Source organism: Aulonocara stuartgranti (genome assembly GCF_965226115.1).
Source record: "Aulonocara stuartgranti genome assembly, chromosome: 19".
NCBI classification, from domain to species: Eukaryota; Metazoa; Chordata; class Actinopteri; order Cichliformes; family Cichlidae; genus Aulonocara; species Aulonocara stuartgranti.
This window is the reverse complement of record NC_138955.1, coordinates 32216914-32243105: the sequence shown is the minus strand read 5'-3', so window position 1 is coordinate 32243105 and position 26192 is coordinate 32216914. Positions and strand designations below refer to the sequence as shown.

General features: G+C 43.1%; 1 protein-coding gene across 2 annotated transcripts; it reads right to left on the bottom strand.

Moving 5' to 3' along the window:
• Positions 1–24196, bottom strand: setd3 (SET domain containing 3, actin histidine methyltransferase). Of its 2 annotated transcripts, XM_082515750.1 has the most exons (13): positions 24091–24196; positions 20930–21053; positions 20242–20334; positions 19973–20121; positions 18354–18426; positions 17132–17388; positions 9453–9511; positions 7867–7981; positions 4540–4614; positions 3116–3282; positions 966–1051; positions 686–846; positions 1–574 (listed from the first exon to the last, which is right to left on the bottom strand). In XM_082515750.1, exons 2-13 carry the CDS (start codon positions 21030–21032, stop codon positions 110–112), a joined length of 1803 nt encoding a protein of 600 aa, XP_082371876.1. In that variant the 5' UTR covers positions 21033–21053; positions 24091–24196; the 3' UTR covers positions 1–109. The 2 variants fall into 2 exon arrangements, with proteins under 2 accessions (XP_082371876.1, XP_082371877.1); XM_082515751.1 differs by lacking the exons at positions 1–574; positions 686–846; positions 966–1051; positions 3116–3282 and adding an exon at positions 4342–4361 and having other exon boundaries at positions 4472–4614.
• Between the last annotated feature and the right edge of the window lie 1996 nt (positions 24197–26192).

The window sequence follows — 26192 nt, the reverse complement described above, 5'->3', positions numbered from 1 at the left end:
GAAGTTCCATGACTTTTAATTCAATTTCTTTTTTCAGCTATTTTTCTGAGTCCTTGGAGAGACACAAAAATAAATAAACAGCATGGAGTGTGGCAGTTACTGGAATTATTTAAACAGTGTTCTCTTTGGGTTCGTCTTCAGTTCGACTGGCACTTGGGTTAGCTTCCTCCCTTTGGCTCGAACCTCCCATCGAGGCCAAAGCAGAGTTAACATCTGTGCTGACGTTATCGTCCTGATCTCGTTCTCCATTAGCCTCTGCATTAGTCCCGTACACCACCTTCATCCCATTCAGGAGAGGGCTGTCCTCATCCACCTGGATCTCCTGGCCTTCCTCCACCTTACGCAGGATAACTGGAAGTTTTGCATCCGCTTCAGTATTCTCCAGCAAAGCGATATCGCTTTCCTCATAACAAGGCAGCGACGCCCCCTCCTCCAGATTTTTCTGGAAATACAGACGTTTGGCTCGGCCACAAGCCAGCGCCTTCTCTAGGATCTGCTTCTCAGCCAGGCGGAGTTGGATAGCCATGCGGGAATGAAGAGACAGATCAGGCTTCTCCAGCATGGAGCGGTCCTCCTGAAAAACAGGAGAGAATAAAAACACGTCTGCTATTCAGAAGGCTACACAGGAAATATTTTTGCCTTTGAAATACGGAGAAGCTTTAGCCTAAACCTCCGCCACACTGACCTCTGACGTGGTCTTGTATGTCTTGAGTAGAAGAGCAGCCCGAGTCTCGAGGAATGTCCACAACTTGATCTCGTTCTCCCAGCTCACAGGGAACTCGCTGTTGCCCAGGGTGAAGATCTTATTGATGGCACGCTCTCCGAGCAGGTAGTACTTCAGTTCATCTGAAATTACGCACATGTTAGTATATGCAGGGCCACAGAAGACAAGTAGTAAGAGGCAGGCTCCAAAGGTCAAAGGATGTCTGGGTTCATCTCACTTTGGGAATGTGTCGGCGCCTTACCCTCCGTCATGCAGAAGACTCTTAGGAAGGCGAGGAGCTGGGCTGAAATTGGGGGTTCATTGCAGTGAAGGGCAAAAACATAGGAGCTGAAAGACAGCAGAATAAAGAGTTATTAAACCATAGCAACACCACAGCTCTGCACACAAGTTCTTAAAGCAACAGTTGTACCATTTGCTTCCCAGAATACGGGACAGCTTCCACAGTACAAAATACCTTTTCATGCAGTGGCAGGTGATGAAAAAACAAGAATCCTGATTCTTATTTTCCACAATTTAACCGGAAAATTAATTAAGAGTGTTTTTAATTATATGTTAAAAACCTCAACTACAAGAAGAGAGCACATGACCTGGATGGTGTAGTGAGAGAGGTACTGAGCTATACATCCTGTAACTTCACTGCAATGAGTAACTAGTAAAGATAACTATATCGATCTCATCCAAATCAATGTCATTAACAAGACAGTGAATGAAGCAGCATCGTGTTGGGCTGAAAAACATAAAACCAACACAGAAGTGCCAAAAGCTGTTCACCCAACAACACCGTGGGACGACAGAGCTACCCCTGAGCCTTCCAGCAGGTTCACCGCTGCTTTTAACATCCCTCTCACTCACAAGACATTCAGGAAACTTAGACACACTTATGGTATCAATTTGAAAACCATAAGTCGTGCGTTTCATGTTCACATATGATCAGAATTAACCTTGGCTAACCATTTCCTGATGCTTTGTATTTGACACTTCAGACAAATATCCATCTGAACATCTGAAGCTGTCCTAATAATAGTGCAAACCACAGAGCCAGCCTGTATAATGTGAGAAATATGTTCTGCATGCCTGTCCACGAACGCCTTGTTGAAAGTGAGTGCTCTGCAGACACAGCTGGTGAGGCAGCTTACGTAAAAATGACCAGCAGTGGCTCGTTCAGGCTCCGGAGTGCACAGCTAAAGACTAGAATCTCATCCCCAGCACTGATGCAGCCTGTAATTCATCCACTGTCTGTTAGCTCCCCTCCCTTTGAGAGAAATGTAAACCAAAGGTTTCCACCAACAGGTGGGCTGGGCTACCTGTTGTTGAGCACCTGAGGGGACCACATCAGGGATAAACTGAGTATTTACAGCACTCTGAACCTGAACTCTTGGTGGCTTCACACTGACCTCACTCTTTGAATCTGCAGCCATGTTTAACACAGACCACCGTTAGTTTGACAGAAAGGGAAAAGTAGAACAGGCTCCTTTAAAAACTAATGGATGTCCACATGTGAGCCTTCACAAAATCCCTGCAAGCCTGACATCTGCCTGCAGTTCACCTCGTACTCGCAGATCTGATTTTTCCATTGGCCTCTGAACAATAATGTTAATAACTGCAATTTCCAGTATTCCTGTGGATTGTGAAAGTCAGCAGGAGGCCAGAAAACACGGCTATATTAGACCTTAAGTGACAATATTTCCCTGCCTCAGCAAAGTGATCGATGTGGCGATCAGAGCAGCACAGGGTCAGCATTATTACAACCAACAAATGCATTACAGCTGCCTCCCTACTCTTCCTATTAAATTATCCCTTTGTCCAACGTTGCAGAAGCAGGAGTGCAGCCAGCTAAGGAAGCCTCAGTCTGCGCCCTGCAGCGTGTTTAAAGGTTGTTATTGCCACTTAAAATACCTGCTCAGACTGATCTTCATGTTGTAGGAAAAGAGTGATGACAGCAGCGACTCCACATGTCACCGAGGTCCGACACAAAGTCTGTGACTCGTCCCTTTGAAAACCATCTACGAGCATATCACCCCAGCAACAACGTGGATTGTTTCACTTAATTTCCACTTTTGAGATTTAGGCTGCCATCAATAAGAGATTAAAGGCGTCTGATTAAAAATGCTGCACTGAGAATGCTGCATAAAATTAAGAAGCTAATGATAAACTGATTAAGCTTCTTGGTGATGAAAGTGTTGGGGTGGATAGTAAATTGAAACTTGGTGGGGGGGGGGGCTGCAACATTTACATTATGTGCTTTAATTATAGCAAAGAGGAGCCTAATTGGTGGAAATATCTACTGCTGGAAGACAGAAGTGCATCTACATGAGTTTATAGTGAGCCCGGAGCTCTTCTTGACCCATATTAAAGCGTGCAGAGATCTGCTGATCGAGCGGTTGAACCTACGCTGGGATGCCGGCTCTCGCCAGAACTTCAGCCTTCATGGCGTAAAGGCGTTCACTTTTACTAACACCAAGCTTGATCTTCACCCGGTCGTGGGCGTTGTCTTGGAAGAAGAAGCCATTGTGGATCACAAACTCGGCATTGGATCTCGTGCCATAAAAGATGTAGATCTGTGGAAAGAGCATGTGGTCAGATTCTACAAAGTCCTGCCCGTAGTGAGCAGGATCTATACATGCTAGCAGTATGAACGCAGTATATCCAACTTGGCATATATCTTAAGGAGTTCAACAGTTAGAAATATGTTTGCTTTAGTCAGCTTATTTCTAAGCTACTTGTTTGCTTGTAATTCTTAAAATTTAAGTCAGTTTCACTTGTATTGCCCCAAATCACAACAGCAGCCGCGTCAAGATGCTTCATATGAATGCTACAATGAAAAAACAAACACTGATGCACCTGTGTTATGTCAAAATCCTCCGTGTATTCAGAAAACTGCCATTTTGAGTTCAAGGCCACCGAGATTCAAACTCGCCCGAGACTTTTGGTAGACGGCATGAATGTCAGATGACTATGTCACCTCGTTTTTGCATTCACACTATTGGGTGTCCACGCTGCCTGCCCGCCTCTTTGCTCGCCCCTCAGCCATAAAAATGGCAAAAACCATCCATCTTCTTATCCTCACCAGGGTCGCCGGGGCTGGAGCCCATTCCAGCTACCACAGGGCGAAAGGCCGAGCACACGGGTGTGTCGCAGGGCTAACACACAGACAGGCATTGGCTGAAGACTAAGACTGAAGCATGGCACTTGATCCGATCTTAAATATGATCAATCTCTGTTATTGAGTGACAGCTCAGTTATTCGGGCTGGTGGTAATTAAGCCATCACTTGACCTGTCTTAGCTAATTACAGGTTCATTTCCAACTTTCCTTTTAAGGATTCATGAAAGAGTAGCTGTAAAACTGCTAACTGCTCATGTGCAGAGCAGAGCGCGTGCTCCTATGGGCTCATCCATTTGTTGGAGTGTTCTCTGGTCATTAACTTACATTAGAACGAAGCAAGTGTTGTTGTCATTTGGTGCTGAACTGAATTTAATAACATAAAATATACTGTTAACATACTATTTTCAGAATACTGAAACAATGTGCACACAGGATTGTGGCTGCATCACTGACAATCATCATCAGACGCCTTCTTGGCGACAACTCTCAGTCACATGTTGTTAGCGTTCATTTCCAGACTTCAGGTGCTGTCACTACACAACAACAACTAAAATATTATACAAATTTCTGCTGATGGAAGATAAAATGGCAGCACAGCGATATAAAAAAAGGCACATAGAGTTTGTACTGAGTCTAACTGAACTTCTATATCTGAGGCTTTCTTGTGTACATAGACATGAGACACAAAGACCAAAGTGATGATCTCGTCACCTGTTCGTTCTCCTTATAGTCCTGCAGTGCCACACATTCACAGCGATCGTCCTCTAGGTTGTATCCGGTGGTGATCTGCAAGTTTAAAAGTAATGTCATCAACGCAGCCCTCACCAAATGGATTTGCAGCAGGACGTATCCAGTCAGAGCTTTTGCTGTGGCTCCAAATGTCAGCAAGCTGCAACATATTTGACTTAATAATCTCAGTTTAGAGAGAAAGTCTGACATGTGAGGGCCCACAGTCCACACTCTTCCCAAGCAGTAATGTTACACTGCCACCACACACTGTAATGCTAATCTATAGGTCATAGACAAATGCAGGAAAGGGGACTAAAACTGAAGTTTGCCAATTTGCATTTAAAGGTAAATATAAAGAAAAACCTTCAGTTTGATGTAAAAAAACTTCAGTAAAATATGATAACATCATGCTATTGGGTTGCTTCCCATGAGCTAGATGGATGTAACCAGAGGTCCTTCAAGGAAAAGCTCACTTAGAAATAAAAATTAAGAGACAATACCCCAATAAACTGCCATCCAAGACTGAATATGCAGTGAAATGAGAAAGTATTTTCCACAACAGTCGGGTGTGGGAGGAGTTCAGTGGAACTACGGAACAAGACTTCAGCTGGCCTCAAAGTGATTCTTCAGACAAGTCGAGAGGGGGAGGCGGTATTTTACACACTGTTTACAGTAGCAGTGGGACGCTCCACTGATGATATAGTCGGGCCGTGGAAGGAACACTTTGAGGATCTCCTCGAAGTCTGAGGAGTGGACTTGCCTGTCACAGAGCTGAAATCACTAACGTACTGAGCCACCCCGGGGGCCCTGCCACTGTGCAACTGTTTGAGATTCACCCCTGAAGCCTTTGGATGTTGCAGGCCTACCCTGGCTGGCACTGCTCTGCAACACTACATGTGTTTGTCCTTTAGGACTGGCAGACGGGGGTGGTGGTTACCCTACTTAAGAAGGGTGTGTGCTCCAACTGTAGGGGGGAAAAAGAAAAGAAAAACGCTTTCACACTTCTCAGCCAAACAGGGCAAGTCTATGCCAGAGTGCGTACTTATTCAGGTCCTGTACGAACAAAGCTTCATATTGTCGGCAGTAAGTCAGACTCATTTGCGGAGGGTGGTGGACGTTCTGTTCATAGTTTTTAATGGACAGAATATATAGGCGGGGCCAGGTGGTGCATCGTCTTTACTTTGGCGGTCTACTTGCGGACCTGGACGACTTGCTGTAATTGATGGAACCATGAATTCTGCTCAATACCAGATGATGCTGAAGGAGAACGGCTGGCCATCGGTTTGTGCCCTGCTGATGTCCAGTCAGACAAAGACTGAACAAATTTAAGGTTTTGGAGTGGTGGAGTAAAAGGCTTGTTTCAAATCACATTGAGATGCTTTGGCATGATCCGAAAAAGGTTATTCATCCTCAAAACCCTTCCACAGTTTGTCTGAATTTGAACGATTCTGCAAAGAAAAGTGGGTCAAAATTACTTCCCAGCGATGCCAGAGACCCGTTGCTCGTTTTCGCAAATACTTGTTTACAGTTTTTGCAGCCAAGGGCGGCACCAGCAATTACTATGTTTAAGGTGCAATTACTTTTTCATATAAAGCCAGGTAGGTCTAGATAACATTTCCTTCAATAAAATTATTTAAATCTCCAGTTTTCACTGTAAACTATTTATTTGGGTTATCTTTTGCAATATTACTCATCAAACAAATATTGGAAATATTTGTTTGATGACCTTAAATGTAAAAAAAAAGAAAAAAAAGAAAAAAAAAGAAATGCTTAAAACACTGCATCTCTAGTTTTTCATTTCAGCAGAATGTTTTCCAACTTGCTGAAAATGAAACCACATACTGCTTATAATTTTTATCACATGAGGGAAGAGCACAGAGTGTTTCGTGTCAGAATATTTACCCTGTGCTAAACAATCAGGTTACAACACAAGTGTGTTGATGTATCCTCAATCATCCAGGTAAGAAATCCCAGAAAGTTGATTCTGTTTATCTGGATGTGTTTTCAGTAACTCTTCAGTCTCAGCTGACTGCAGCTGTCCCCAACCTTATCCACGGTACATTTGCATGATGACAAAAATAGCACCACTGACTGAGGTCAACTTCATAATCATTAATATGCAGATTATTCAATTTGATTCCATGTATATAAAATCAAATTGCCGAGAGATGCTACATATTTTAAGGTAAAGACCCTTCAATCCGGTCATTCAGTCTGACGTCACTAGTCGTGTCTGGACCTAAACTCCGCTGCAGGTCCATATATCAAACGATCACTATGGCATTACTGAGAGTTGAAAAACTGTCTAAAGTCTTTCATCTTTAATAAAATGATCAGCGTTCTGCTCTACCAGGTGTAACAATTGAGTTTAACATCCAGGCATCCATGAAAACGGAATTTATGACATTTAACGGAGTTAGAAGTTAGCAGGGAGTTAGCTCGCTAGCTTCTATCTAAATACAATATAGCATGTCCTGACTGCGGGGTTTTGGAAACAAATTAAAACGTACAGCTCTGTTATCACTTCCAGCATAAATGAAGACAGAAAACTAAACAGCAGTGACGTTTGTAGGGTTACTGAAGTTGGGCTAGCTGCTATATAATGATGTGCTACGTGACCGCTAGCGACACAGCTATGTTAGCATAATATAAACAAGCTAACTTTTTTTCCACTCGATAAAAGTTAACGTGAGTGTTCTCGGTGGTCAGGAACAAATGTAATCGCATGGCAGGATGCTGTAAAAGGACCAAACTTCAGCCAGGAGAACAACTGAGATAATCCATCCACAATACGAGGTTAGTCATTCATATACTGCTGCATGGGCTGGGCTGTAGTTACATCCTAAGGTTTTAAAAACTGAGCTTAAATAAATGATTAGCGGCAATAAAAGCCGAGGGAGGTCAACAGTGATCACTGACTGTTTTAGGAGCTTTTTGAGATCAAATAGAAGAAAATACATAACACTAAACATGTTAACAACACAAAAGCCATATTAAACGCAGACTACTTTAGACCCGGAAGTAGGATTCGTCACGTCATCACTGAACGACCAGATAAAACTTAAATGCAGAGTGGTACTCGTAGCCACTGATCAATGGCTATGAGCACCATTCACACAGAATTGGGGAATAGCTGCACCTAAAGCATCGTACGATGGTGACAGACACTCTGCAATTCAGAGATGGCATCTCCCTTTTCACATGAATGGTAACATCCAATGGACAGAATCAATTTCCTGGAAAGTATACAAGTGTGTGTGTGTGTGTGTGTGTGTGTGTGTGTGTGTGTGTGTGTGTGTGTGTGTTCACCAGTCCATTTGTGTGGTTGCACATGTCCCAGAGAGGAATGAGGGCCAGGGTGACCCGGCTGCCATCCTCAGTAGGGATTTGATTCTGACGGGTCATCACAGAGGATACGGCCCACCTGTTAATCAAACAAACATGTTTCTCGTTCTAATACGGAGATCAGTCAGACTGTCAGTTACACAGTGCTTTACTACTCCACTAGAACAATTCAAGAGATTTACATACAACACGCCTCATCCCCCATTTATACAAACACGGTTTTCTACACCTAATCTAACATTCACATACATCCACACTCCAATTCAGGGTCTTTCCCAAGGAAACTTGAGCATGCAGGAGTAACCTGGGATCTAACCACCAACCTTCCAATTAGTAACTGGCCTGATCTACATCCTTAGTGACAGACGTCCTATTTGCCACAAAGTACTTTGATCATTGGCAGAAGAGAATCTTAAAACAAGTTATATGACATTAAATTAAGCCCAGGATGGATTTGATTTTGATTTTTAGTTTATTTATATGAAGCCAAGTCTCAACAACAGTCACCTCAAGGCGCTTTGTATTGTAAGGTAAAGACCCTACAACAATACAGAAAACCAAAGACTATGGTTAGAGTGGGAAGGAAAAACTCCCTTTTAACAGGAAGAAACCTTTGACAGAAGAAGAAGAAACACCCAATGCATCATGGGAATCCCCGGCAGCCTACGTCTATTGCAGCATAACTAAGGGAGGATTCAGGGTCACCTGGTCCAGCCCTAACTATATGCTTTAGCAAAAAGGAAAGTTTGAAGCCTAATCTTGAAAGTAGAGATAGTGTCTGTCTCCTGAATCCAAACTGGAAGCTGGTTCCACAGAAGAGGGGCCTGAAAACTGAAGGCTCTGCCTTTTAAATATCCTAGGCTCCAGACGTAAGTCAGCATTCAGTGCTCTACTGGGCTGATATGGTACTATGAGCTCTTTACGACGGGGGCCTGACTATTCAAGAACCTGTATGTGAGGAGCAGGACTTTAAATTTGGATTTAACAGGGAGCCAATGAACACAGAAGCCAACAACAAGCTCTCTCTTTCTCCCTGTCAGTACTCTCACTGCAGCATTTTGAATCAACCTCATAATAATTCATTACAATTGTCCAGAAGTAGTGTTTAGGGTTACAAGTGGTTAGGACTGTGGCTTCACAGCAAGGAGATCACTGGTTCAAAATACAGTTGGCTGGGTCCTCTCTGTGTGACGTTTCCATCCCAGAGAGCATAGGTGCTCTCTGGGTGCTCTGCCTCCCTCCCATGGCCCAAAGAAATGCATACGAGGTTAATGATTGTAATAATAAATTTAATGTGAGCTAGGTCAAGCAATTCAAATGGTCAGTAAGATTATAAAAGCACTATATACAGCCCATTACTATAAACATGTCCACCTTGACTGTGAGTGTAGTTATGTTACAACCCTGCCTGTGGATCTCATAGTGATTCTCTACCACCAAAATGAAGGTTAGTACATAAAAGTCACAACAGAGCTGTAATAAAGCTTGCTATTCACAGGCTAGAGTCTGGAGAAGGTAAACAAACATGTAAACCGCTGCTACGCACTGACCTGTAGTCATCAAATGTGAAGCAGTCCTTCAAGGGCAGCTTGCTGGCAGTGGGATGAGTCTGGGGAAGGTGGACACGATGGGAATAAGAACAAAATAATCACAAAACTGTGTGTGTGTGTGTGTGTGTGTGTGTGTGTGTGGTTTCACCTGAGAGGCCTGTCAAACAATACATGGCTACAACAGGGGTGTGTGTCAGTGTGTAGTCTCTTAGTGGACACTTGACCCCACACATATATCTCTGTCGGCCTAATTTGGTGTGGCCAGCAGCCGTCGTAAGTCTGTCTCATCAATTTGGGTAATTTGAATCAGTGCCTGTCTAAGTGTCTGTGTCCATGGATGCCACAGATTCCTCCACCAAAGCCACAGGCACCACCTGCACCACCTGCACAGCTGCAAACCGTTCAATTCAGTGGAGTTCGTGACGAAAATGAAGGAATACGAACGAAAGGCCAAAGAGTAAGAACAACTCGAAGACCAAACAGCTGCTCAGTGAGGGGTGGCTCTGCCGGTGTAACAGCTCTGATGTTTTACCAACAGTGTGGCTTACAGTCCAAAGAAACACAGCTTGAGGTTACAAAGTAACACATTCTCATCATTACCAGTTTACAGTGCTGCTGAAGAACGGACCAAGCACACGACTCAGCACCCTGCGGTCTGTTGTCCAACGTGATCAATAAAATATCCATTTGAATACTGAAAACACTACGTCGACACTTTCGGGGCATTTTTAACACCATTTTTTATTTATTATTTTAAAACAGGAAAGTGTGGTGGGACGGTGAGACAGTGAGGGGAGACAGCAAAGGTCTCTGGGTCAAACTGAACCCAGGCCACGGCACTGAGGCCTTGTGACATACAGTCACCTGCTCCACCAGGAAGCTAAGTGACACCAACATACAGTATACTTTTTTGTAATATTAAACAACAGATAACATCAAACTAAAAGTGAGGCTGGCTCCAAAAACAGAGCCAGTTGCTACAGACTCACATGTTAAAAAGGTCCAAAGTAGCATTAAAAAGCATGTTCACGTCCTCTTTGATGATGACCTTTTCATAACGAGTTGGTGCATTTGGATCTTGTTAAAGTGGACATGAAACACTACAGGCATTAAGGCCATTGTAAAGCATGGAGCATGGCTTTAAAACTGTCATAGACTTCATGCTGTCTGAAGTCAAATAAAGGAAGTTTTTACAGGATGTGTACTGCAGTACAGACGGTACCACACCACAGTTCTCTGACCAGTAACAGAACCGATGACTTGGTGGAAAATTAGGACCTGAAGATCCATCTAACAGGGATCACTTTGGAACGTCCCGGCCTGCAGCAATGACTTACAAGAAGAACAAACCCCAAAACACAGTATACTGTCCACTCTATTAAGCAGTCAGTAGTTTTGCTGTCGTTGGCTACCTGCACTGATACAGAAGAATCCACCGGTTAGCCTTAACGTTGTTTCTTGAAAATATTTTTACTTATTAAAACAGTTTAAATCCTGGACAATAATGAAGCTGCTGTGTATCTTTGTTCGTTTTCATTCCTGGTCACATAAATATTTGTTCCATTTCCGTTTTGAACCACATTCCCATTTTCCACGATGATCAACATTCACGTGAACTCAACATCAACCGTCATGAGTCCATCACTGCAGACAACATTACATCGTTTCACTCTTTTTCTGACAGCTACCCTCAATACTAGGCCCAGTTCTTTAAACCTCAGCCTAACTATAGTTTAATCCAAGGCCAGTTTTAATAATTAGGGCCTTAAATTTCTTTGGAAACAAAGTCCCTGCGATGTAGCGGTGCAAACAGATTAGCGTCTCTGCAGCATAACTAAAAGAGCAACAGCTCTGGTTCCTTTAGGCTTGACGATTGAGCCAGGATGGCTCATGGAGGTGCGTCCTCTCATCTGATCCATCCTAGCACACCATGCACCACACACACACTCCCTCCTCCTCCTCAGATGACCGGGCTGGAAAATTAGCTTGTCACATCGGATTTGAACTGACCTAAATGTACCTTCCTCAATCCCAAACCCCCATCCCCCACAACACATACACCGCCCACATTCACCCCCACCGTCCCTCTGCCCCGCGTGTTGGATATATGCATGCGCATATGTACTAATGTCAGAGACGCTCTGCTAACATATCACCAAATACAGCATTGGGCCTTGTCGAGGGTATCCCTGAGCAGGCCTAGGACATGGGAAACATGGGAAATATCAGATACTGGTGTCACCCTCTTAGTAGATACACCTACACAGGCGATCGTGGCTCAAGAGTTGGAAGGTTGCCGGTTCGAGCCCCGGCTTGGACAGTCTCGGTCGTTGTGTCCTTGGGCAAGACACTTCACCCGTTGCCTACTGGTGGTGGTCAGAGGGCCCGGTGGCGCCAGTGTCCGGCAGCCTCGCCTCTGTCAGTGCGCCCCAGGGTGGCTGTGGCTACAATGTAGCTGCCATTTACATCTGGTATCAATTTCAAAATCCTATGTTGTTCTGCAGTTATTGCATTCATGAGATTTTCAGAAAACTTGACCTCTGACCTTGACCTCGAGGTCACTGAGATTCAAACTCGTCTGACATTTTCAGTAGATACACCTGTAGTATCAATTTAAAGCTTCTATGCCACTTTGTTGTCGAGTTATCACGAACCCAGGTGAGCACTGCAGGGTAATGACAACACTCCACGGCTGATATGAAAAGCAGTTTTCATTAGAGATGCGCTGGAATGATCCTAAAACTTGGAAAGTGTGTGTTTACTATTATACATACAGACACATATCCAAGCATGTATACACGCAGGCACACTAATGTAGAGTGTGCATGTGTGTGAGGACCAACAGCAAAGATGGTGATAGACATAAATTTCCCATTTAAAAAGATGATTTTGTTTGCAATCTTAATTTAACTCAACACTTACTTACAACTGTGATTCTACATATGTAGTACTTCCTTGCTGTGACCACTAAAAATAAAGGTGGTGATGCTTCAACACAACCACCAACAGCTGGGCAGCACTTCACAATGGCGGCTAAAGACTTGTTTGTAGAGGGACACTGGCTGTTTCAGGTGAACTCTACAGACAAACTGTGATACTAACAGCATTTATGAGCTCTACGCTCAGACTGATGTATATGCAAATGGATAACACTGGTCAATTCATCAAGCTGGCTGATTTATGAGGAGCGGCTGGGAAGAACTTTCTTTAACTTGACAAGTACGGCTCTGTGAATTCATCTGTAGGGATGAATCAGTGTCACTGCATGCAGGGTAAAACGGTGTGACCACACACACCATTTTACCCTGAGGCAGGCGTGCGTGCACAACCTCTCCTCCTGATAAAGTCAAGTTCAGAGTAGCTCCAGCATTTCCCCCCTTTTCTTTTTTAATACAGACCCTGCAGTTGTACACTGTTGCTCTGACCTTACAGTGCACAGAAAACCATACCATACATTTTCTTTCATTTAGCACCAAATCAACACAACTAAAAACCCTAAAACATAAGAGGAAGAACCCCAACAATTAGACCAGCCCCTGTGACCGAGCACCTGGTGACAGGAAAGCCTCCCTTTGCACAGGAAGAAACCAGGATCAGAGAGGGGCAGCCATCTGCCTGTGACTGTTGGGTATGAGGAGAGGAGAACGAGGGGGGACATCCTGCCCCTTTCATGATTTCTCAGTTTGTTGCATGTTTGTCACACGTTTTAGTCAAATAAAGAAACAATTAAGTAAATATGAAATGCTGTTTTCAAATGATGATTTCATTTATTAAATGGAAAAAGGCTGTCCAAGCCTACCTGGTCCCGTGTAAAGGACCTGCTGATCTTTTCCTGGCAAGTAAAAAGATCAGCAGGTCCTTACCAGAGTCTACAGTTAGGTAGATACAACCTCAGATCAACCACACATGACATTGGACCTCATAGTTTCATGCCATTATTTAACAGAAACCAAAGTAAAACACAGAAGCAGTGTGTGACAAACCAAGTTCACCCTAAACTCAACAACTTAAACGATAACCTTTAGTTCCTCTGAAGTTTCTTAATGACTTGAATCAGTCCCTCTCGTCAGTGTGGAGGAGTTTTCATCTCTCCATCACTGTGCTCAACAATAAAGATATACAGTCATTCTAACAGGGACACGCCATTATATGTGCATCTGAAACAAATGATTCAGCCACATATAGCTCTCATTCATACCTGCTGTCGTTATGCAAAATGAACTGCATTTCCTGTATGTCATCCAATTTAACACACACCTCAAAGAAACGTTTGAAAAAGCGGTCTTTTGTTGCCTTAAGAAGAAGAGGCCGACTTCAGAGAGAACCGTGGAAAGTCCTGATCAAAGCTGAGCTGGCATTTCACCATGATTGAGATTAATAATGGAACATTAGCATATTTTCAGATTAGCATCCCACTATCTGTTGTCTGAGGCTGTTAAGCAACATTTCATCATATAATCACTCTCTACATCTCACTCAATTTGTTGGCACATTAAACTGGACAGAAAAAGCCAGTGTGTGATCTTCACACGTTCACAAACCGAATCTTTCTCCTTACTGTAAAAAAAGATTGTGCTGGTTTTGATTTATAAAATAAAAAAATCCTCCTCCACCCATCACAGTCTGATTAGAAGCTCATAAGCCAATTGAATTCCAAAGAAGGGAAAATATCAGATCATAATCCGTAGTTCGTCTGTGACGACAGGAGCCCATCTGTGGTTCGGCCCCATCTGGAACTCCTTTGCTAATTTTAGATGTTTGGGTTTGTTCTCCATGTCAATCCTGACACAATGCCTCCCTCTCCTGGTCGCGGTGGGGACAGCAACATGACAAGCCTGCTACACTCAACTGGCACTTTGCTGGGACACCTTGGTCCAACTGGGCCCCCTCCCCAAACTGAGCAGGTGAACATTTCTTTTTGGCTCTTGCTAGAGGAGACGCCGCCCATCCCACTTTGGGTGGAGCGGCTCTCATTCCCAGCCAAATTCATTCAACCCTCTGAGAACATTTTGAGTTGAGAGGAAGCAGAGCTGCAGTCCTACGATTTGCAGCTCAAGCTTCTGTAAAGTTTGTGTTATTACAGTAGATGTCTCTTTGAAAGTGCTGTGCTCAAGTTCAAGGATGCAAATCTTTGACTCCATGTGTCATCACAATACGAGCAGCTACCCAAACTCTGCTCCCACAGAGTAACTCATAATAAGGTTCCATCCTCCCTGTGACCCTGGATCCTGTGGCTCCTCTGAAAACATGCAGCCCATCTCACTATCTTCATTTAACCTGAGAAATCATTTGTTAAGTAAGCTCTCAGCAACATCGTACTGGCTGAACAACCTTCCTCCCATCACTGGAGCCAGGCCGGCAAAGAGTCGAAGCGCTACTGAGCCAAGCATCACCTTCACCTTAATCAGTAATTACTTCATTTTCACAATAACATTTTAACCATTAGACAAAACGAAAATAGTCATAATCATAGACACATTACGTACAGCTACTTGTAACACTACTGGCATCTAGTCTCACTCCAGCTGATTGAGAATTCCTTCTCCGTCTCCATTGGACCACACTCCTATATGATTGGTCAAAGTTGTCCTACTATTACCGTACTTTCTGGACCATAAGCCGCTACTTTTTCCCTAGGTTTTGAGCCATGAGGCTTATACAAAGGTGCGGCTATTCTGTGGATTTTTCTTCCACCACTAGGGGGACTCTAACCAGAATTAGAATAAAAAACAAGATAGATGAAAAATCAATGCAAAGAAGAATACACTACTTTTTCTTTAGCAGATAGAACACGCACAACAAATTACCAACTGGTAATTATTTTCAAATCCTCGCCCCTTCATCATGGAAACCACACGAAGAAGTTCGTATGATGCAAGTTTTAAGTTGAAGGCCATCGATCTTGCTATCCAGGAGGGAAACCGCGCTGCTGCACGCAAGCTTAGCGTCAATGAGTCTATGGTGAGACGTTGGAGGCGGCAGCGGGAAGAGCTCATGCAATGCCAAAAGTCGAGAAAAGCTTTCAGAGGACATAAAAGCAGGTGGCCTGAACTTGAAAATGTCCTGGAGGAATGGGTGAAGACACTGAGAGCAGGTGGCCGAGGTGTATCCACTGTACAGATCCGACTGAAAGCCAAAACAATCGCCCGCGAAATGAATATTAAAGATTTCAAAGGTGGGCCGTCATGGTGTTTCAGATTTATGAAACGTAAAAACCTGTCCGTCAGGGCACGGACCACTCTCTGTCAGCAACTCCCCCCTGACTATCAGGAAAAAGTTGAAAACTTCCACAAATTCGTTGAAAAAAAGATACAAGAAAACTCCATCGGACCAGACGACATAATCAATATGGATGAAGTACCTTTAACATTTGATCTGCCTCTGACCAGGACCGTTAACAAGACAGGTGCATCATCCGTGTTGTTGAAAACAACAGGCCATGAGAGGACGCACTTCACCTGCGTTCTGGCATGCACGGCATCCGGACAAAAACTTCAACCAATGGTGATTTTTAAGCGCATAACTATGCCGAAAGAACAACTCCCGAAAGGCATAGTGGTCAAAGTTAACACCAAAGGGTGGATGATAGAAGGTCTAATGAAGGAATGGTTAACGGAGTGCTATGGGAAGCGCCCGGGAGGATTTTTTCACCGGAAAAAAAGCACTGCTTGTTTTGGATAGCATGAGGGCCCACATCACAGATTCTGTGAAAGCAGCGATCAAGAAAACAAACTCCATTCCAGCTGTGATTCCTGGAGGTACAAACAAAGTTTTTGCAGCCACTTGACATCAGTGTAAATCGGGCATTTAAAGCTGCACTACGGGTTGAGTGGGAGACTTGGATGACAAGCGGTGAAAAGTCATTCACAAAAACTGGCCGCATGCGAAAAGCATCCTTTTCTGATGTCTGTCAGTGGATCCTAACAGCGTGGAGTGCTGTGAAAGAATCCACCATCACCAATGGGTTCCGAAAGGCTGGACTGCTGCGCGAAGAGAGCGGCGCACCTTCAGAGCCAACTTCACCGGAGGATGACAGTGACACGGAGAGCGAGACTGATGGAGACAGATGTGATGAAGCGCTTCTGAGCCTGTTCAACTCCGACACTGAAGAAGACGACTTCATGGGTTTCAGCGAAGATGATTAAAGTGACATGTGGTTTCAAATACAGGAAAAATGGAGGTAAATAAATAGCGGTTATTTTCTCTTGGTTCTGTTACGTTTTAATCAGCAAAGTTGCTGCCGTGTTAAAAGGCATTGTTCGGAAAGAATCTGTTCAGGTACATACTTGTACATTTGCACTACAAGATTGTTCTGTACATGCAGTAAATATCTATTTTTTCATCATAGATATCTGCGGCTTATAGCTGGGTGCGGCTTGTATATCTTTTTTTTTTTTTTTTTTTTAAATAGAGCGGATGCGGCTTATATACAGGTGCGCTCTATTGTCCAGAAAGTACGGTAATTCATCTTCAGTCTTTGTCTACTGATGGGCCTTCAAACTGGCAGTAATAAAGCCACCAGTTGACCCAGTAATCAACCTCCAACCTTCCTTTAAAAAATAGCAAACTGTACCATTTACCAGACGTCAGGCTTCAATATCAGGTTAAGATTCAATTATGTTCAGAGTGCCCACTGATACTTGCTGACAACCTGTGTCTTGTTTGGTGTATCTGCCCACCTGTACCAGTTTGTAGAAGTAAGCATACTGGCGTGCAGTGTTTTTATACTGGCTGAGGACATCCTGCACCGCCTGTGTGCCCAGTAGGAGCTGCACGTCCTCTTGCTGGTAGTACAGAGGTATGTCATATTCTTGAGGAAGACTGCGGATGTATGGTAGCCAGAAGGAAGCAGGGTTGGCTCGCTCGCATAGCAGGTGGAGGGCCAGCGTCACATTCCCCATGGCCTGCAGGATCCGATCCTGGCTATACAAAGGACCTGCCATAAAGAGGTCACAGGGTCATATGACCAGCAATCATATTTTTATGCATTTATTTATTCAGTTTTTTAAATTCCAACATTTTTAAAGGCTTATAATAATATAAGTAAACTACCGTGAGATTAACACGTTACACTGTGATTTTTTTCTCTTCCGTAACAACGATTTAAACATTGCTGCATCTTGACGGAAACTGTGGCTGAACTGGTGGCAACAACTCCAGTGAGCAGCACCCAGCAATGTGCTTTGGTGGGTTTGATGCCAGTGAATACAAGGAGCAAAAACTTCTTGTTCATGGTGCTTTAAGGTGTATTCAAACAATGAGCCAGTTTCAGAGTGCTTCAGTTCCACAGCCGTTTACCAGTAAGGACCAAAACAAAGAGAGAGAGGGGGAATGTGACGTCTCACTCTGCTGACAGCAGCGATGGCTGCAGTGACTCCACAGCACGGGACGAGCCTGTCACACGGACATGTGCCACGTGTCTGGAGGGGCACAGCGTATAACCTGTGTTTTAAATGCACCGCGAGCTTTGATGGCCTTTAGTTAAAAAAGGATACACCCTTCATATCACAGTGTTATTACAATGATTTCTACATATGTGCACTGATGTTAGAATAAGTAAAATAAAACATCAAAAAGATCTATGAACGTGGCAAAAATGAAACCTGACTAATAAAAACCTTTGTGTTGTTCTGTCGTCTGATTACAGATTGTAGAAAAGTATTTACTGCAGCAAATCAAACATGCATCGTGTCTGCGACATGTCTCCTCTCCACTGCTGGGCCTGTCCAACAACGTCTTTGTTTTCTCCTGTTGTACTGACCCAGCACGAGTCCTGCAGCAGCCCCACAGGCTGACTGCAGATTACTTTTCAGAGGAAGAGATCTGGCGTGCTGCGATGCCCTCTTAATGTGTACAACTGTATGGAATGAGCTACGAGTTGTAAATAACTTCATTTCTTACCCAGTATAGAGTTCTGTGCCGATTCCACTGTCATCAGCATCTTCCTGGGAATCCACAGGAATAGTTCCTCTGCCTGTAAACCACACAGTAAATAGTAGTGAGCACAACAGATCACATGGTCAGCCTCTTCCAAGAGGTCAGAGTATTTATCAACTTCTGATTTTAAAATGGATTTGACACTGATGTACTGAAAGCCTGTGGGGTGCAGACAGGTCGGCCTAACCTGCTACTTTCAGGGATATCTGTGTCTGCTGCACAGTTATCCAAGTAGCACCATCTCCCTGGCACTGACTGCTCCAATTTGGCAATACAAGTTTGCTAAACAAACCAAGTGTGGCATAAAGATGTGAAGCCATGATGCCATAAACACCTTTTGCATAAAAATGATGGATGCATAACCAACACTTGCCCCAGATAAAGGAAACAGTAAAGGCATGCTAAAACAAATACAGTCATTACCAGCAAACTGTCATAACCGACTCTACTGCTGTTACTTGCTCAGGTTCCTTCTCCACACTCTGGACAGCCAACACGCTCCCATTGCTCTGCACAGCCACGAACCAGCAGCCAGCTCTCCACTCATTTGTCAACCCCCTGTGATGTGGTTCAATATCAGCCATGTAATAACTACAGTCTCCTATATGTTCATCCATCAATCTCCATGTGCTAACTTTAGCCATCCTGACCCCTGTCACATGACACATGTGATATGAAAGCTGCTGTGAGTAAATATGACATGTTACTGGGTAACCAGTATAGGGATGGGAAATGATATGAATTGAGCGATGCTGATTCGAGTGGGTATAGCTCTAAAGGTAGAGTGATGAGTACTAATCAGAACTGTTTGATGGTGTCATGGTTCGATCTCTGGCTGCTCATGCGCATCGTCTCATAATTAACACTTAATATAAACCTACAGCCTCACACACCAACACAAAGCTCTATGCCAATGAGGACATAAACCATCTTTCTCTCAGTATTTAGGTATGAACACAAAGACGAAAACCAGCACAAACAGTAAATCGATTCTACTTTAGAAACATGAGGCTGCAGCCTGACTGCTCATCAGTTTGTCACCTGTTGAAGTTAACGGTCTGAGCCCTGGGCTGGAGTCGGCACTCACTCGCCTAACATCGCTCTGGCTTCTTCACCAGCTTAGCGTTAGCATGCCGTCTGTGCAGGGCTTTCAAAGAGCTCAAGTTGCACTTTACCACTGCGCTCTGTCCTTTGTGCAAGTCGAACAGATAACCAGGATTGATGGGCGGAATAACAATTCCAAGGAACTGAACTACTGGGAACCAGTTCTCTAGAAGAACTGGTTCCTTTAGAGAACCCTTGTTCTCTAAAGTTTTTGCAAAACCTACAGGTTTGCAACAGTTATTATTTTCTGTTATAATATTTTACATTGTAATTGCACACAACCCAAAATTATATGATACATTTGAGCAAAAGTGTTCAAAAAAGACACTGAAGTTTTACTTTTGAGTTCTGGGACTCAAAATGAGCTCTTTGGCAGTTCTAGGATAAAAAGCTATTCCTCTATCAAATATCCCATGTTTGCTCATGTGATGGTGAAGCAGGAGGTAACTTCAAAATTCTAAAAAAATCAAAGTAGAAACCTTGATGTCTCTGGTGGCCCTCAGGCCATAGCCTTCCTTCCCAAAGTTGGCCACAGTGAAGCACTCGCAGGAGGCCCCGTTTTCCTTAGCCCAAGACATCAGGTCAGGGAAGTGCTCCTCCCTGCTGCCCTCAAACACAATGGACATGCCTGAACACACACACACACACACACACACACACACACACACAACATTATTATCATTTAGTCCAATGGGATGGGTATGTAAGTCTCAATCATGTGTTAACATAATACTATACATGTACTTACCCTTTTGCTTTTTGCGGATTCTTTCCACCAAGCCTCTTATCTGGAGGTACTCCTCCCACTCTTTACCAGCAGAGGCTGCTGCACTGCTGCATTCTGGGAAAACACATTGGCAACACTTCAACGATACAGCCACCTTATCCAAGAAACCAGAAGGAACAATAAATACTCAAGCACAGAGCAGAAATCAGCACGTGAAGGCTGCTGAACATCTGCAGAAAGTCACTGGTCTAATGCCTGCTGTTGATGCAGGATCAGGGCTACTTTCTGCATCTACCATTATGCATTGAGCTATCAGGACTTAGAGCAGCTGATCAAAACACACAACTAAGCTAGTATTAGCTAAACAGCTTGTCTGTATGCTAATGTATTTACTTTTGACAGCACCTCAAAAGTCCCAACATTGCAGTGTAGAATGATCCGATGATGCTTACGACTGTATCTCCATTTTTACTTTATCCTTTCCCACCAGGGCAAAATGAGCCTGTTAAAATTTAACACTTAATGCATAACATCAACTAGGGTCAGTCTCACTGACCTCTTCTCTACTTTTACTGGTGTGTAAATCAAAAATATTATAATTTACCTTATTATAGCCTGATTTATTGGTATATTTGTTGTACTCACAAAATAATGGAGCAGTGTACGTGCACACAATGGTTTTATTTGAGCACTTTGAATGGAAACATACTCTGCAACAGTTCAGCAATCAGGCTCATCATCTCCTTGGGGGAAACCACAGCCATGGCTCCTGAGCCTGACTTCTGAGTCTTCACCCGACTCTTCTTTCCCATGATGCTGGATGGACAACCAGGCTGAGACACAGAGAGAGCACACCATTAACCACTGTTACTCTGCTCCACAGTATCGAGACATCAACACATTACAAATCAGTTTTTTAAGCTAAGCTTGAACCTCAGTGAACCATTACTTTTCACAATACAAATGGATTCCAATAGAAGAGAGCTTTTATCAGTCTGATACCTTCACAGTCCAAAGACCTTCATGACCAGAAGGAGCCATCCTGCAACGGCCAATGCAACATACACGGGACAGCTTGGAGCTACGTGCTGCCAACAACCAACAACCGCGATATGCAAGTGATGGTGGTTATCAACTTGGTAGGTTAGTCTAGGTTTTTCAAATCTAAAGTCAGGTGACAAATGACAAGCAAAAGCCTAAACCTGCAGGGCGAGGACTCTATAGTGCTGTGGGGGGATTTAGCTTCCACGGTTCAGGTCTACTTTTCCCACTGAGTCACTGCTAATCAGTCCAGAATTGTTCTAAGTACTCAGTTTCATTCTGTGATGGGACATTTCTTTTCTCCGTCCTTAGGGCACTGAGTGGTGTGGCAGGGATTAAAAGGATGTCAGTCCCACATTATGCAGTCAACAGATGCTAAACCAAGAGAAATATTTCAGACCAGTGTGTTAGAGTGGGTTTTCCACCACCATCATTCAGGGGATGTCTTTCATCCAGACTGTTTTTTTTATTTTTAAATACTCTTTATTTAAATAGTCTGTATGTGTCCCAAAATGGCTCTATCTCGCTGTTATTATGTCATGTTGCTTTTTGTTTAAACCCTGGGGGCTGAGCGGGCTTAATGTGATGCTTTTTATTCACACGCTGCTCCTAGATACCTTTCTATTGCAGCTCTATTTGTAGTCGCAGTGCAATACTCACACTCACAATGGGTTCACAACAGAGCACTACAGAGCTGTGCATTAAATGAAGCATTGAAGCAAAAAAATTAATCAGTAAAATATTGTCTCGATCAGTGTATTTATCCACCAATAGAGCACCAGTTAGAGTCGGAGAACAGGAATTTATCAGAAAGACGAGTTGACAAAAAAAGCAGTGAACGTGAGTACAACAAATCTGTTACCAAAGCTGCTGATAAAGGGCGTGCTGCTGTCACCATGAAGAAATGGGATTATAAAAACCTCAAGTGCATTTCAACCAGCGACGTTCCTGCTGACTAGTCTGGCACTAAGAAACACTCAGATATCAAGTTAACTTTGAGATTTGCTTCATGTGAAAAACTCTAAACAGAGGCACCATCAGTCACATTCTTCAAGAATGAATCACGCTGGACCAACATTTCTGACAATCATAATTAAAACGATAAATCATCCACGCGTTTCCTTCCACTCATCTGAAGTCAGGTCGCGCAGACAGCAGCCTAAGCAGGGAAGCCCAGACCTCCCTGTCACCGGCCACATCTGAAATGAAATTATCTAAATTTGTAAAATGAATCAAATCTCTAAACTTGATCTTAAATTCTTATTTGTTAAATTTTACTTATAAGTGGGAAAATTAACTCTGACTGCTTCGCCATTACTTCCATTGTTGCAGCATGGAGCAGTCAAAATCTTCCCAGTGGTATTTAAAATGTTTGTATTGTAACGATAGTATTGTGACAACGCTAATGATTCTATTTATTCTACATTTTGACTCTAATGAGGATAAAAAATATTTATAAATTAAACTTGTTGTGATAAATATGAAGCTATAAATAAAGTTGTCAAGAAACGAGGTCTTTCATAGCCATCTTTAATATACAGTCTATACTCTTAAACAATGGCCTCTCAGCCAAATTGTACTTTTCCAACTGTAAGTCATATAATCAATAATCATCACGTCAGACAGTGAAAGTCTCTGTCCAGCAGATAACTTTATGTGCACTTTATAGACATCTGTACTTAAACGCTGCTGGTGTAATAGAAATACTGAAGTCTTTGAAAGAAAACCAGTGATGTGACAAAAAGTGATTGACAGTATTTGCATGTTTTAATGAATAATATCAAACCATTTGAAGATAGACAGAACATTGTAGCTTCTACCTCTTGACAGCAATCTGTTTTGGCAAAGCAACTTTTATATATCCATTATTTATGAATTTAAAAATCTCACTGAAATTAAAAATGCCATTTTCAACACAGAAATTGTAACAAATATACCATAAAGGTATTTTAAGTGCCAAAACAGTACTGGATTGACTGTAATGTAGAACACTTAAAGATACAGAGGATTTCTTTATTTTTAATATAACCGACATCTGAAGTCCTGTTGCCTGCAGAATATGTATCAGAACCAAAGACTTTAGACATAAACACAAAGAAGCACCGGAAATCACTTTTTGGCACAACACCGGAACTAAACAGACCTGTAAAAACGGTTAGTGAACGCAGTTGTTTCAAATGAATTATCTGTCGCTAAATCAAAACTGCGCTTCCTCGCTGAGGACACTTTCTGAGGGAGCTGCAGGAAACACCCACGAATTATTTGGTTTTCAGCTGTGAAAAAAGGTGAAGCTTCTGTAAGCTAACGGCTGTGACAGCGGTTGAGGCTCGCCGTGAATAGTATGCCGTACAGCGACATATCACACACTTTCCCTGCTAGAAATAGAAAATAAGTTTAGGGGCTTCGTTTAAAACGAGACACAAGTAGAGTACTAGCTAAGCGTTAACCCTCCCACCAAATAACTGGCTCACACGACTAGCTGGGTCTCGGGTTGTTTCGCCTGTGTCACCAGGCCAGCAGCTAGCTTATGGCCATAAATTAAGCACGCCAAGACGAACAGAGAGGTAACTGGAGCGGGGCAGCAAAATAGCTCATTCATTCCCCACTAGCTGCTCTCTCTGAAGGCTAGCGAGCAAGTTGTGAGCTGCTTAGCTGGCAACTAATGAAGGGTCATGTTGGAGTTATAGCGTGGGCTAACTTGCAGTGCTGGCTAATTTTAGCCTTGGCTGTTATAAACACAACGACTTCCGCGCCACACACGCGCGTTTATAGAAAAGATCCACTGAATCAAACCAAACTACATTCGCACTTTGTCTCAGGCACTCATACCTTCTGAAGTGACAGCAGCTGTTCCCTCTGACCCTGCACTGAAACCAACCCTGACTTTGTGGCGCATGCGTTTGAGCAGTCGCGAAGTACGCCTCACGCCCGGTCCACGCCCACAATCACAATGCGTGTTTCTGCCGTTCTAATTGGTTGATGGAGACCATGATCCAGGAAGTTGAACGCTTTATAAAGTAAATTTAAGAAGAACCTCTCCTGTCTCGCACAGCAATTGGACGCCTACTTTTAGAAAGATTAAATCGACCATAAATGGTAATGTTGAAACTCTAATGATTGGCTGAAAGTTGTGCCTGTCTAATTGTGCCAACGTTTTGATATTAGAGTGGATTTGTTAGGGGTAAATGATGAAGTCCATCTACAGTGAGGCATTATGGAGCAGATTACATACATTACATACAGCAACGTCACACTAAAACCATGCAATCAAATCAATGAAAATAAGCTAAGGCTAAAGCTAAGGATGTGAATGGCCCTGGTTCAATCATGCAACATTTCCACCCTTGTCATTTACTATTTGCTGTTTTGATCCTGGCTGCTTTAGTCTCCGTGCCAAATCCTTGGGCGATGCACTCAACCTTGAGTTGATGTGTTCATCAGAGTGTGACTGTTATGTAGAAAGTACTTAGGCATAGGGAAATAAACTGCTTGTATGAATGGGTGAATGACACATGCTTTGAATTCTCACATAGAAAAGTGCTGCATATTTACCATACAGAACTAACGAGGAACAAGCTGTCTTTGGTAACTAAATGATACAGCCTATTTTCTTTTTAAAATAGAAGCAGTTCTAGGTAAGTTTTAGTTCACTAGTTTCATGGAGGACATTATCAGATCACTAGGCACACTTAAAGATTTATTTTTTAAAGCAAGAAAAAAAACATAGGTTATTAGCTTCCCAAAGAGGTTTGGTTCTTGGCAGTGTTTGTGTGCATATGTGGCATGTTTTCTGTAAACATGATATCTTTGAATGAATTCTAATAAAACGTTGTAGGTGTGCAGAGCAGAGTCATGGTGGCTTATATACACCAAAGTCTTCAAAGTCAGCTTCTGTACTGTTCTGTACAATGGTGAGCATCATCCAGCTCTTTAATTATATTCATGTGCCTAATTGAATTCTTAAAGAGACATCTGTGTAACTGTAGGTAGTTATAATATATATATATATATATATATATATATATATATATATATATTAGGGGTGCAACGATATTCGTATCGATATTGAACCGTTCGATACAGTGCTTTCGGTTCAGTACGCATATGTATCGAACAATACAACATTTGTAATTTATTTTATCAACTTTCCTTCTGACGATGCTGTCTGTGTTGAGCACTCAGTGAATCTGCGTTCGACTACTCCGCCTAGGCTGCACTGTCGAGCACAGATCCACTGAGCGCTCAACACAGACAGCATAGTCAGAAGGAAGAGTGCAGGGCACCTCCCCCACCCTCATTCAGATCTGGCGTTTGGAATTATTTTGGTTTTCATGTGACGTATGACCCTGAAGGTAAGCGAGTCATGGACTAAAGTAAAACAGCATGTTGGATGTGCCACGCAATGCTCAATTACATGGGTGTGAACTAGTGTGTTAGCGCAGTTAGCTCGTTAACGTGTTGGCCGTCTAGCCCCATGCACGGGGCGATCGGCGGTAACTCGTTAACGGAGATTTGCCGTGTTGTGGCGTTAAGGTCATTTCAACGAGATTAACCTGAAAGCACTAGTGGGAACACAACGAATATGACTGCACATTTACGCCGACATCATCCTAGTGCAAAGACAAAAACAACAAGCATGCTACTAACTTTAGCCGAGTCATTTAGACAGCTGTTAGCACATGATTCTCCTTATGCTGCTGAGAATATAGCCCAGAAGAAGCGGATAGTATAGCTTTTATTTTGGAAAGAGACATTTCTCTGTAATAAACTCTCTTTTCCAAAGATGAGTGATTCCTCAATCAGATACAGGGCTTGCAATATCGCTAGCCCGACGTCCCGGAGCTAGCGATTTTTCCAGTCGGGCTACCAAAATCTATCTCTTCCCTGCCCGTCGGGCTATTGTAGGAAGGAAAAATATATGTCAATGCTTT

What these genes read in the sequence shown, in the direction of transcription:
- setd3 (XM_082515750.1), bottom strand. Translation starts at nt 21,032, where the DNA reads ATGGGAAAGAAGAGTCGGGTGAAGACTCAGAAGTCAGGCTCAGGAGCC. An exon ending in GGGCCACCAGAGACATCAAG is followed by an intron (nt 18,427 to 19,972) that starts GTTTCTACTTTG and finishes TGTGGTTTACAG; the next exon opens with GCAGAGGAACTATTCCTGTG. An exon ending in GCGAGAGCCGGCATCCCAGC is followed by an intron (nt 1,052 to 3,115) that starts GTAGGTTCAACC and finishes GCTGTCTTTCAG; the next exon opens with CTCCTATGTTTTTGCCCTTC.